The sequence below is a fragment of the Trachurus trachurus genome, assembly GCF_905171665.1.
Source record: "Trachurus trachurus genome assembly, chromosome: 19".
NCBI classification, from domain to species: domain Eukaryota; kingdom Metazoa; phylum Chordata; class Actinopteri; order Carangiformes; family Carangidae; genus Trachurus; species Trachurus trachurus.
Window position 1 is genome coordinate 11,767,899 of NC_139913.1, and position 12,887 is coordinate 11,780,785.

The following is a 12,887-nucleotide window of genomic DNA, read 5'->3' on the forward strand; positions in this document are numbered from 1 at the left end:
AGAAAAGAGGAAAAATGATCCTGAAATAGAAAATTTTAACAAATCAGAGCTGTGAAATATGGAATAATGCACAAATAAAAAGTTACGTTTATTTCTATTATTAATATGTAATGGTTTAAATCAACAGAGATGTCAAATGTCAAATGTATTTCTAATCAATCACCTCCTGTCATCCTGAAATTAACTTTTATAATTACATTTAGAAGGACGCAGAGCAATAATGTATAAAAATATGTATGAAACTCCCTGTGTTTTAAATTAAATGTATTAGTTTTAACTTAAAATTTGGGGAAAACAAATAAAAACTAATCTGAGGAGCATGTTTTCTTCATTATAAAGTCAAATGTCAATGTGACAGTTTGAGTTAAGCCTGAAGAGAGAGGGAGATGTCGTGAATATAAAACGATACAATATGTTAAAGGAAATAAAAAATGTGTCTAATGTTTCGTGGTGAAGATTAAAAACTTCTGTGTTTCTCTGTTTACACCAGACTTTCACTCATAAATCATCTTAATGAGAAAAATATGGACGAACTGCTGGAACTGATCATTAAAACATTTTTTTTTCTTATTCCCAATAAGTCTCATTAAAAAAGAAAAAAGAAAAATAAAAGAGCAGAGCTGTCGTCTGTTGTTTCTTTTAGTGTCTGTGGCCTCGAACCTGATTAAACCTGTTGGTTACAGGACGAAGCTTTTTCGAGAACAAGTCGTCTTTTGTTTCCTCCAAACGGCTCCGAGCTTCAGCTTTTATCCCATGTCACTCAAACATTGTGTTTGTTAGGGAACTATTTACTGCCGTGGATGAATACATGAACAATTCACCACAGTTCAATAGTTAAATTATTACAAAGAGTCCAGAGTTAAATCACTGATTGATGCACCTTTATTTGCTATTTAGATTAATGATGAGATGCTGTTATGTTAAAATATTATGTTTTTTTAATATTATGTGATGTAATATTGTGTTTTGCAATGTTAAGTTATGCAGCATTCTTTCTTCTTGTAATAATCACTTGTTACCATTATAATTAATTTGATCTAGATCACAGATGTTGAAGTTTACAGTGTATTACATGAATATTAGCAGCTTTATTTCATGATGTTGATATAATTGTGATAAAAACAAAACAAAAAACAAAAAACAAATTTAAAAGGAATAAAGTCGAAGTTTCATCAAAGTTAAAACTCTAAAATGGTCAAAGTTTCACCTTTAAACTCTGTTGGAGATTTTACAGTCAGTGGTGTTGCACCTGGTTTTTAAGTGTCACATGGGAGTGGACGTACGGCGCAACAACATCATCATCATCATCATCATCATCATCATCATCATCATCATCACTTTCGGTAAAAGTCACAGAAAAGACAACAAACTGTCAGAGAAGTGATGAGGCGAGGCGGAGGGAGGGAGCGTTTCCTGAACGATGGCACAATCAATCAATTAGCAGGTAAGAAAAAGGAAACTGCTCATCGCGTCGGCCAAAAACAAGTCACACATCCTCGTTCCACCTGCTCGCCCCCGGAGCCCGGAGCCATGAATAAATAAATAAATAAATAGATAAATAAATAAACACTTCTTTTTTTCTTTTTTATATATATAAACTTTGTTGTGCTTTGTTTATTTGTTTCCGTGGCTTTTATTTTGAAAGGATCACCAGTGACAAGTTTCTATTAAATAAATATTTAAGGAGGTCGACGTGACCCTTTTGCACGAGGTCACTGTGCAGCCACACACAGCCACACACACACACACACACACACACACACACACACACACCCGTCCTCCCCCTCCCTCCCTCCCTCCCTCCCCTGGTGGTTTGCGTCACTCTGCCAGTAACAGGACGACTTCCACACGTCTTTTCAACATTTTTTTCCAACAATAGGTCTGAACGTGCTTGTGCGCTCTCTCTCTCTCTCTCTCTCTCTCTCTCTCTCTCTCTCTCTCTCTCTCTCTCTCTCTCTCTCTCTCTCTCTCTCTCTCTCTCTCTCTCTCTCTCTCTCTCTCTCTCTCTCTCTCTCTCTCTCTCTCTCTCTCTCTCTCTCTCTCTCTCTCTCTCTCTCTCTCTCTCTCTCTCTCTCTCTCTCTCACGCCCGTGTGCATTTTTGTGAAAGGAGATCTGTTTACAACTCTTTTTCCCTCCTGGCAACACATCACTCACTCTCTCTGCTGTTGTTTTGTTTTCTACGTCCAGGTAACGATAAGACACCACCCATTTACCATCACTACCACCACCACCGTCATCATCATCATCAGTCCTCTGACACTTCCTCTTCTCAGAAACTTTAAAACAAACAAACAATAAAAAAAAACAGCTGCCGCTCGTGACTCTCAGATCTTCATCTTCATAAACTCAAACATACTTTCTATTCCTCTCAGAGTTCATCTGCTCCGCTCAGGTTGAACCCTCTGACTTCACCTCACCAAGTCCTGACAGGCAGCACAGACCACACCGACGGCGGTTCATCATCACCACCACCATCATCATCCTCCTCATCATCATCATCATCATCATCATCATCATCACCATAACACGGCGCTGACTCACTCTCTCAGCCTGACAGCAGTGAGTCAGCCGACACGCCGTCCCCGCTCCCACTGTGGTGATTTGGGGCTGCTGGGAAGACGAGGACGGGGCCTGTGATTTGGGACTGAACCACAATGACTGCAGACATTTCTAAGAAGCCACAGCCTGTTTCACTCTGTGTGTGTGTGTGTTTCTCTGTGTGTGTGTGTGTGTGTGTGTGTGTGTGTGTGTGTGTGCGTGTTTCTGTACAGTACAGTATGTTCAAGGCTGGATTTTGTCCACTAAGCAAAAAAAAAACACAACAAAAAACAAAACACACTGACAGAACAAATCTGAATAAAAACAATGGAAGCGACCTCCTCTGAAGGAAAACTCTCTGTAATTTGATTATAATAAGTCTGATTAACTGTCTTACATATATTTATATATTTTCTTGATCTATTGAATGAAAGTTTCAAAGATGAGAAGTTTATTTTTGTCACATAAACTGTAAACTTGTTCTCAGGGAAAACTAGTGAACAGTTATTTACACATGATGACCCTGACTTGAGGCATATACAGTACCGGTATATGTATTGACATATACTTCAAAATTTAATCGGAAATTAATTCTAAGAAATATAATTGTTATTACACTAAAAGTTTGACGTTACTTTATATGTTAGGATATAATAGAATAAGTGTGACAGGTGACAGTGCTGTGAAGTTGTGGGGCTGCAAATGTTCATTCTTCTCACTATTTTTCAAGTAATCAATGAATCATTTTGTCAATAAAACGATAGTAAACAGTAAAAAAAAAAAAAAAAAAAAAAAGAGAAATGTGTCTCATTATTGTTAAAAGGGTTTGGACGTCCCATTTGTAATGGACATAGTGTCTCAGTTACTGTAAACATTCTTCACAAGGATTCATTAGGACAAAAGGTCAAAAGGTCACAGTGACTTTACAAAATGCAGTTTTGACTCTTGATGTCTCTGTAATTTCTTCAAATTTGTTTAAAAAAAAGAGGAACTGATCAGAGTTTGCTGACTAAAGATCAAAGGTCACATCCACAGTGTTTTTAACCCGTTAATCAAGACTTCACATAACAATTATGACAAAGTTTCACATCAATTACCAATATTTTACATGACTGTGAAGGGAATTAATTTATAAAACGGTGTGGAAAAGATTGTCACAGTTTCCAGTTATCAGATCAATGATCAATAATCGACTGAGTGGTGCAACTCTGAAAAAAAAGCGTGTTGCACAAAAACTACAGTATGGGGCAATGTAATTCTGGTTAAAGAGATGGAGAAGTGTTTGAACTCTAACTCTATAAATAAAACCCTTTGTTGATGTTTCATTAATTCACTGGAAAATGAGGAGGAGAAAAAAAAGAGAAAAAAATCTGAAATAAAACCTGAGTCATATCCAGATGTGAGAATCTGGTAAATCAACCTCCTGCAGACGTCAAAGTAACGATGACACAGCGAAGTCTCAACAACAGACGTGTGTATTCATCTCTGAGCACAAACTGTACTGTGAGTATGACACGCGTGAAACTGGTTTTAATATCTCTCGTGTTTGTGTGACATTAAATGACATTGATAGCTCTTTGATGCAGCACAAACACTCACTGAATACTTGGTTTTACCTCATAATCTGGATTTATTAGAAACATTTTCTGTGAAATGAGTGTTTTTTTAAACCATTTTTGTTCACTTTATTTCTTGTTTGGCTGTTTAAAGAGGAACTATGCTACATTTTTACCTTTATTAAACAGCTTTGCAGTAACTGTGATGGTTAAATGACTTGTTATGGGGAGAACGGAGGCTTTCTACCTTCCACCTAGCGTCTCTTGTCCGAAAACCAACCTTGCAAGATCTCCCAGATCTCTTCTCGCTGGACTTCTTTACGGCACTACGACACAAACACGCCCGATAATCCTTGTTAATCTCTTGTTAACGTTACCCACTTCGGTAACAGACATCGCTCCACTGATTGCCCCCTCGTCGGCTTCGTTGAACAACAACTGCAAATGGCCGAGTAAGAAGGGAGGAGGAGAGTTAGCTGTGAGTTTTTAAGACAGTGGTGTAAAATATGCACTTAGAAACTGTAGGTGGGAGCTCCGGAGAGAAAAAAAAAGTGACCAAAACAAGAGAAAAAGCGATCGGACTTTCATAGTTCCCCTTTAATCCTCCACTATATGTTCACCAGAAAGAGAGCGATGAGTTCAAAGGAGGCGGGGCTTCACAGAGCTGCAGAGGCGGCTGGTGCTGTAACTCTAATCATGTGAAGATAATAGTTAATGAATATGATCAGAATATCCCCGATGTGTTCGTTAAACGTCTGGATGTGAACTCTGGATATGGTTTCATATGTTTACAGTGTGAAGCTTCCCTCTCCTGGGAAACTGCTGCTGCTTATTACAACCAGAAATCCTCTTTACAGGTTTCTCTGACTGGACTATGAAAATGTGTCGTTCCTGAAAAGTCTGGAAAATCTTAATGATTAAGGATAAAATGTGAGAAATAGAGAAGTTTTCTATCATTTCTACACAGGGAGGAAGTCATAGAAGCCGTCTGGGTTGGGCTGTGTGATGGTATGTGACTTTTATTCATTTATTTTTATGTCTTTATTTGCTTTTACACACATGCCGGCACCTTGAATTGGAGCTCAGTGTTGTTTCCTGTCATCGTTATACTGTGATAAGCTCTGCTGTGAATTTACCGCTTGGTCTTGTTTTTGTTTTTAATGTAATTCCTGAACTTTAAACTTTGAAAAAACACAGTTTAGTGCAGAAAACCTCTCTGATTCCAGTTTATTTCATGTTTTTTATGAGTGTGTTCATGTCTGTGTGTGTGTTTGCACCTGAAGGCGTCTCAGAAGAAGTTTTTGATGAAGGGAGTGACCAGTTTCACCCACAGCTTGACGTGGCGGTCCGGCTGCTCGAACGTGGAGCTGGACACTTCAGTGGAGCGCCGGTACAACGTCTCCTGCTCCTGAGAGTTAAAAAACACACACATACAGGTGTGCGTTCAGAAAACATTAGCTCAGCCATTCATCATCATCATCATCATTTCTTCTCACTGTGGTTAAAGTGAGAGAGAGGGGGGGAAAAAAGAAAAGAAAAAGAAAGAAATAAAGTGCCGACCTCCTGCAGCTGGCTCTGCAGCTCCTCGTTCTCCGTTACTATGGCGATTTGGGCCTCCAGGTCACGGTGAACCGAGCGGTAACCGAAATTAGGGGAGCCAATTAGAGTGAGGCAGGGCCGATCCTGCCCCTGGAGGTAATACCACAGACCTGCAGAGGAGAAGAGGAGGAGGAGGAGGAGGAGGAGGAGGAGGAGGAGGAGGAGGAGGAGGAGGAGGAGGAGGAGGAGGAGGCAGAGCTTCAGAGAGCAGCTTCCAGACGGGATTTCTGTCGGCCCAAAACCACAACTAAGAGGAAGCACATGCAGAAATCCCCAGCGTCGATCCAAAACCCCAAAGTATGAGAGAGAGAGTGAGTGTACATCCTTGTCCAGAGGCTACGACACGATGACTGTACAAGCCGTCTTCTCTCACGCTACATACCGCCGCCACCGCAGGAGCAGCAGTGTGAGTGATGTGTTTTTATTATTCTCACCGAGGCCAAACACAACCGACCCGGACCGGTGCGACCCGGTTCAGAGTCAGACTGCCAATATATTTATATTTCTTAAAAGGATAGTTCAACATTTTGGCAAACTCACCATAATCCCTACAGTCATAGCAGTAGGTTCATCATCTTTAATTATCGGTGCATGTTGTTTTGAGATCAGCGGGGCAGAGACGTGAGCTGCTCAGCGAACAACAATGGAGGTGAATGGTACAGGTCCCCTGTCCCTCATCAAACTCATCAAATACACAATCCAACAACTCCAAAACGCTCTGGTGGACAAGTTGTGACCTGCACATTCACTGTGCTACGAGATAATCATGTAACATTACGAGTTGTTTTTGAGGCAAATTCATAGCCGGAACTACATCCCAGACACAGCTGCTCGGTGGAATGATTTCAAAAGTGCAAGTAGTTCAGAGTATTTGCTTACAAGTTGTGACCTGCACATTCAAATAAAATGAAATAATCATGTGTAATTATGGAACATTACGACACATGAAGCAAATACTCTGAACTACGTGTGCTTTTGAAATCACTCCGTCCAGCAGCCGTGTCTGTAATGTAGTTCCTGCTGAATTTGCCTCGAAAACAACTCTGTCTCGTAATGTTACATGATTATCTCATAGCGTGGTGAATGTGCAGGTCACGACTTGTCCACCAGAGCTGTTGGATTGTGTATTTGATGAGTTTGATGAGGGACAGGGGACCTGTACCGTTCACCTCCATTGTGTTCACTAAGCAGCTCACGTCTCTGCCCCGCAGATCTCAAAACAACATACACCGATAATTAAAGGTAACGAACCTACTGCTATGACTATAGGGGTTACAGTGATAAAATGTTGAACTATCCCTTTAAGACAGCTCAACTGACCCCCTCCCCCCCCGGTACCTTTGGCGTGGAAGGTCCACTGTGGTCTGTGGTACTCGTGCAGGTGGACCCTCCGCTCCTGGCCCAGCTGGCACACCCGGTTGTAAAACTGCCTGGCGATGTGGATGTAGGCGGCCGGGATCGCCCCGGCGACGCCCTTGGCCCCGAAGAACCCGTTGACCTCCGGCGAGGCGGTGAGGATGCGGTAGCTGGCGCCGGCCCCGAGCACCAGCCGCATGTACGCCCGGGTCAGGTTGAAGTAACCTGATGTTAGAAACACAGTGGAGTCGGGCCCGGCGTCTGTCAGCAGCCGCTGGAGGTTCAGGAGAGAGAGACGGAGCGAAGACGGACGAGTTACAGCCGGTTACAGCCGGTTACAGCCGGGGACGGAGCGGGAAACACAGCTGGTTGCTATGGTTTCACCACGACAGAGACACGGTTGGTGATGTTTTATTACCGAGGATGTCACATTTTGCCTCGATAATGATGAATTTAACGACATAATGACATGTTTAACTCATCAGGATATTATATTTCATGTTTTTGTTTGAATTAATTTAAGTTTAATTTCATGGGACGACTCAGCTGGACTCGACGTCTCGTTAAAAGTCACTGGTTCTGCTCCAGATTCTCAGTTTTTCAGACTATTTATTAACTGTAAATTGCAATAAATTTAGGGTCTGTATGTGCTCATGAAGTTTGGTATTTGAGGCTTTATTTTTCTTTAGCATTTATTGTCATTATTTCTGGCTTTTCATGTTTTAAAATCTGGAGTTTATTCCCATTAAAAACCAATAAAATTCAGATTATTACATTGAAAGAAATTAGATTTTTAAAGGGGAACTATGCAAGTCTGGTCGCTTTTTCGCTGTGTTGCTAACCCTCCTCTTTGCCATGTGCTTTTGTTTACAATGAAGAGACGTGTATATATCTTTATACACCGTGTATACACCTTTATTGTTTTTATTTTATTTTATTTCATTTATTCTATTTGTTTTATTATCAGTACTGCTGATTATTATGGTTTTATGCTTCTATCCTGACTGTTTTATCTCACTCCGTGAAGCAGATCAGGTTTTTGGTTGCATGTTTTTCTTAATGTTTTTGATGACTGTGTTATTTTTACTTGATCTGTAAAGCACTTTGTACAGTAACTGCGTTTTGAAAGGTCCTATAAAAATAACGTTTATTATTATTATATTTGTGTAGTTTTATCTGTTTGTGCCGTGGTGCCGCCGAGACAAGATCTGGGACACTGGGTCGGAGGCTCTGATCTTACAAGGTTGGTAGAGCCTCCGTTCTCCCTGTAACAAGTCATTTAACCATCACAGTTACTCTGAAACTGTTGAATTAATTCATAATTTAAATTTAATAAAAGGCAAAAACCCTGCATACAGTAGTTCCTCTTTAAAGTCTAACAATGTTCAATTCTGCGGTACGATAGTGACGATAACTCGACGACCACTGTGCACACAAGTCTTATGTGAACCTGACCTTCTACACACACACAATAATTCATAAAAAAGTAAACCAACACAACATCTGTAAGTATCATCATCATCAGTTTGATCAAAACAGCTGCAGTAAAATGTAAATACAAAAAAAACAGTCAAAACATCCATGTCTGAAAAACGTCGGCTGAGACAAACAGCGCTGACTCCACACTTCACCCTCTGGTATTAAATTACGTGACAGAGCTCTGGTGATCGTGTTATTCGCTTCCTTCCCAGAATATGTGACTAATAAACTCTGAATTCATGTTCAAATATTTATCTGTGGTTTATTCATCACTCTGAGTCTGCTTTTCCTAACACGTTTAACAAGCACAAGATATTCATGACGACCTCAGCAGCTAATTGTGTTTTGTTTGTTTAGTTTTTTGGGGTTTTTTTGGTCAGTTTCAGCTCCAGTTGGATCAAAATTATCCGGATTTTGAAATCCCTTGTTTTATCATCCAGGTTCATGTAAACTGTCTTACTTTTATCCCAGTTGTTCAAACAAGTGTTAAATGAGACTTTGATCATTTGGTGTATGTGTTGTTTTCTGTGCTGTTTTTTGTTGCAGACCGGATAAAGTTTGACTTGATGTTTAAATAATAAAAAGGCAAATATACAGTTCATTAGTCAAATACATTGTGAATATTTTATATATTTATAAAGCAGTGTATATACTGTACACACTGCATTATAAACATTGTTTATTTGACCAGCTTGAATTCAATTTAAAGGGATAGTTCACCCAAAATTCAAATTTCCTTCTCTGAGTTACGGGGGGGGTCCGCGCAGCAGTATTTGTCCATATAATGGTTGTGAATGGTGCTCACTTTTCTTCGTCCAAAAAGACACACCAAAAAACATCCAAATACCTCCATACTGCTCGTCTGTAATGTCCCTCTTGTATTGAAGCCCCAACATGAGAAATTGTTCCGCCGGTCAGTGCAAATCACACGAGATTTGCACTGACACAGGAAGAGCAGTGAACTGAGACACTGGGAGCTTCCGCTACAAACAAGCTTAAAATATAGACTTATTTAATTTTTATTGGAACAATTTCTCATGTCGGGGCTTCAATACAAGAGGGACATTACAGACGAGCACTATGGAGGTATTTGGATGTTTTTTGGTGTGTCTTTTTGGACGAAGAAAAGTGGTATCCATTCGCAACCATTATATGGACAAATACTGCTGCACGGACCCCCCCGTAACTCAGAGAAGGCACGGAGGACTCTGAAACTTCTCCCAGCCCTTAGTCGACACGAGGGTGAGTAGATAATGAGTGAAATTTGAATTTTGGGTGAACTATCCCTTTAAATCACATTTTGTTCCTGAATCAGAATAATCCTGATTTTTTTTTGGATCAAAGTTTTCCATCCTATTTATCTGTTTTAATTCTTTTGCTTTCTCCATTTATTTAATTATTCATTTATTTTGGTCATTTTCAGTACAGTATTATTTTTATTTGCATTACTGCCATATGTTTAGGATGTTCAAATTGTTGGATGTTGTTGTATAAACACAAAAAATCAATAAATATATGTTAAAATAAAAAAATGAAAAAGTTTTTAACATGTTTTGATCCAGATTAAAACCATAAAAAATGATTATCCAAAATCCAATTACATAACTTTTGAACAACTGGGCCCAGAATACGAGTCGACCAATCAGAGGAGGGCAGTCAGGTGTGTTGCGGCCTCACCTGTGTGACCTGCTCGTCCACCTGGATGCCCAGAGGTTTCATCTGGACCAGAGGGAACACCCAGGTGTCTTCGCCCGCCGCCGCCGCCTCCGCCTCCTCGCTCGTCGTCATCCCCTCGTCGTCCTCCGAGTCCTCGCAGGAGGAGGAGGAGGAGGAGCGGTGGAGGTTCAGCAGCCGCTGCCTCGTGTGCGCCGTGTTCACGACCTCCATGATCCTCTTCCGCGCCGCCGCCGAGAAGTCCTGCCTGTTGCCTGGTTGCCGCGGAGATACAAAGAAAACATACACATGAGAATCCCAGTCGGATGGAAAGAGACGGAGTGAGGAGGAGGAGGAGGAGGAGGAGGAGGAGGTCACACTGGTCTCTGGGTCACCGTGCTCTGGCTCTGAGTGAGTGTGTGTGTGTGTGTGTGTGTGTGTGTGTAGGTGTGTGTGTGTGTGTGTGTGTGTGTGTGTGTGTGTGTGTGTTTACAGCCACTTAAGAGACGTGAGTCAGATTTACAGCCTCGGCTAAAGAGCAGTATAACAGGACACCCCATAATATCCCCGGTCATCAGTTTAACCATCAGCTTATTGTCATTCCAGTCGACTGGTGACAGAGACAATAGACCGAGACAGAAAACATGTGTGGAGAGACAGAGGAGGGGAGAGGGGGAGGAGGGGGGGAGGGATAAGGAGGGAGAGGATGAGGAGGGAAAGGGAGAGGCGGAGGAGAAGAAAGAAGAGGAGGGAGAGGGGGAGAGGGAGAGGGGGAAGAAGAGGAGGAGAAGGAGGAGAAAGAAGAAGAGGAGGAGGTGGAGGAGGAAGAAAAGAAAGAGGAGGAGGAAGATGAAGGAGGAGAAGGAAGAGGAGAGGAGGAGGAGGACGAAGAGGAGGAGAAGAAAGAAGAGGATAAGGAGGGAGAGGAGGAGGAGGAGGAGGGAGAGAGGAAAGACGAGGATGAAGAGGAAGGAGAAGAAAGAAAAAGAAGAAGAGGAGGAGGTGGAGGAGAAGGAGGGAGAGGGGGATATGAGGAAGAGGAGGAGGAAGAGAAGAAAGAAGAGGAGGAAGAGAAGGAGAGGGGAGAGGAGGAGGAGGAATGAGGAGGGAGAAGAAGAAGAGGAGGAGGTGGAGGAGAAGGAGGGAGAGGGGGAGATGAGGAAGAGGAGGAGGAAGAGAAGAAAGAAGAGGAGGAAGAGAAGGAGAGGGGAGAGGAGGAGGAGGAAGAGGAGAAGGAGGAATGAGGGGGGAGAAGAAGAAGAGGAGGAGGTGGAGGAGAAAGAGGGAGAGGGGGAGATGAGGAAGAGGAGGAGGAAGAAAGAAGAGGAGGAAGAGAAGGAGAGGGGAGAGGAGGAGGAGGAAGAGGAGAAGGAGGAATGAGGAGGGAGAAGAAGAAGAGGAGGAGGTGGAGGGAGAGGGGTAGAAGGGAGAGGGGGAGATGAGGAGGAGGAGGACGAGGAGGAGGAAGGGGGAGGAAGAGGAGGAGAAAGAAGGAGAGGGAGGTGGAGGAGAAGGAGGGAGAGAAGGAGGAAGAGGAATAAGAGGAGGAGGAAAAGGAGGAGTACGAAGAAGAGAAAGATGGAGGAGGAGGAGGAGGAGGAGGAGGAAGAGGAAGAGAAGGGGTGGAAGAAAAGAAAGAGGAGGAAGATGAAGGAGGAGAAGGAAGAGGAGAGGAGGAGGACGAAGAGGAGGAGAAGGAAGAGGAGGAGGGAGAGGAGGAGTTCGCTGTTTCTAGTGCAAACTCATCTCTTGCCTCTGATTGGTTAGAACAAAATCATAGGTGGGAGACGCTCGGTGAAGGCAGAGAGTTACAGGTCATTGATTTAACCAGCACCAGGACCCTGAAGCTGCTTCATTAATAATAATAATAATAATTAAAAATGCAGCAGAGTTCCTCTTTAAATTTACATCATCACAGTTTCACGTATTTGACGACACTACACACACACACACACAAACACACACACACACACACCCTGATCAGCTGCAAAGACTTTCAGTTTGTTTTCTTATCCGGCCGCTTTTTATGGAGCTAAACTGAACTTCTGGACGGTCAATAAAAGAGAGAGAGAGAGATTTGCTTTCCTCTTCCTCTTTCACTCTCTCTTTCACAGGGAAACAGAACATGTTTGGATTTTTCATGTAACTCAAACAAAAGAAGTTTGTGTGGATGTTCAACAAGAAGCAGAATAAACCATTAAAGGGGAACTCATGTGTATTTTTTTAAAATTTTCTATTGTGTTATAAGGCTTTTTACACTTGTTTGTATTTTGAGTCATTTCTCTCCAGTTCCTCATACACTGATGAAATGTTTTGTTCGGTGTCTGATCAATCGAGAAATACTGATGTCAACATGTTCCTTATTTACAAACTATAAAAGATTTTATGGGAAACGTGTTCACACACTTTGCACAAGACGATGCCTGTTTTGCTTACATTGCACACGCTGGAAGATCGTTATCGTATCTTATCTAATCAGTTGGATTTAGCCACAGGGAGGAAATACTTTTCATTTCTTCCCAGAATCTCCAGATCATTACGCCGCACGTGATCGTGAAGAGGTATTATTTTATTTCCTTGACAGAAAAGACATGATTGAATTTATTTTTCTTGCAAGTTGTGATTTTATAATATATATTTTTTTTTTCATAAAATAGCTAGAAACTACAGGCAAAAACACTGTTTTTTCATGCACTGATCACTTT

General features: G+C 41.7%; 1 protein-coding gene across 1 annotated transcript in view; it reads right to left on the minus strand.

Annotated features, from left to right (window-relative positions):
• The window catches only part of pgs1 (phosphatidylglycerophosphate synthase 1), a 36,895-nt gene that overhangs the window by 2,748 nt on the left and 21,260 nt on the right, over positions 1-12,887 (minus strand). The window contains exons 7-10 of the mRNA XM_083993770.1: positions 10,207-10,457; positions 7,033-7,324; positions 5,656-5,804; positions 5,373-5,503 (exon numbers count right to left, since the gene is read on the minus strand). Coding sequence (XP_083849896.1) covers positions 5,384-5,503; positions 5,656-5,804; positions 7,033-7,324; positions 10,207-10,457 — 812 coding nt within the window. The 3' untranslated portion in view covers positions 5,373-5,383. The remainder of the gene's footprint in view (positions 1-5,372; positions 5,504-5,655; positions 5,805-7,032; positions 7,325-10,206; positions 10,458-12,887) is intronic.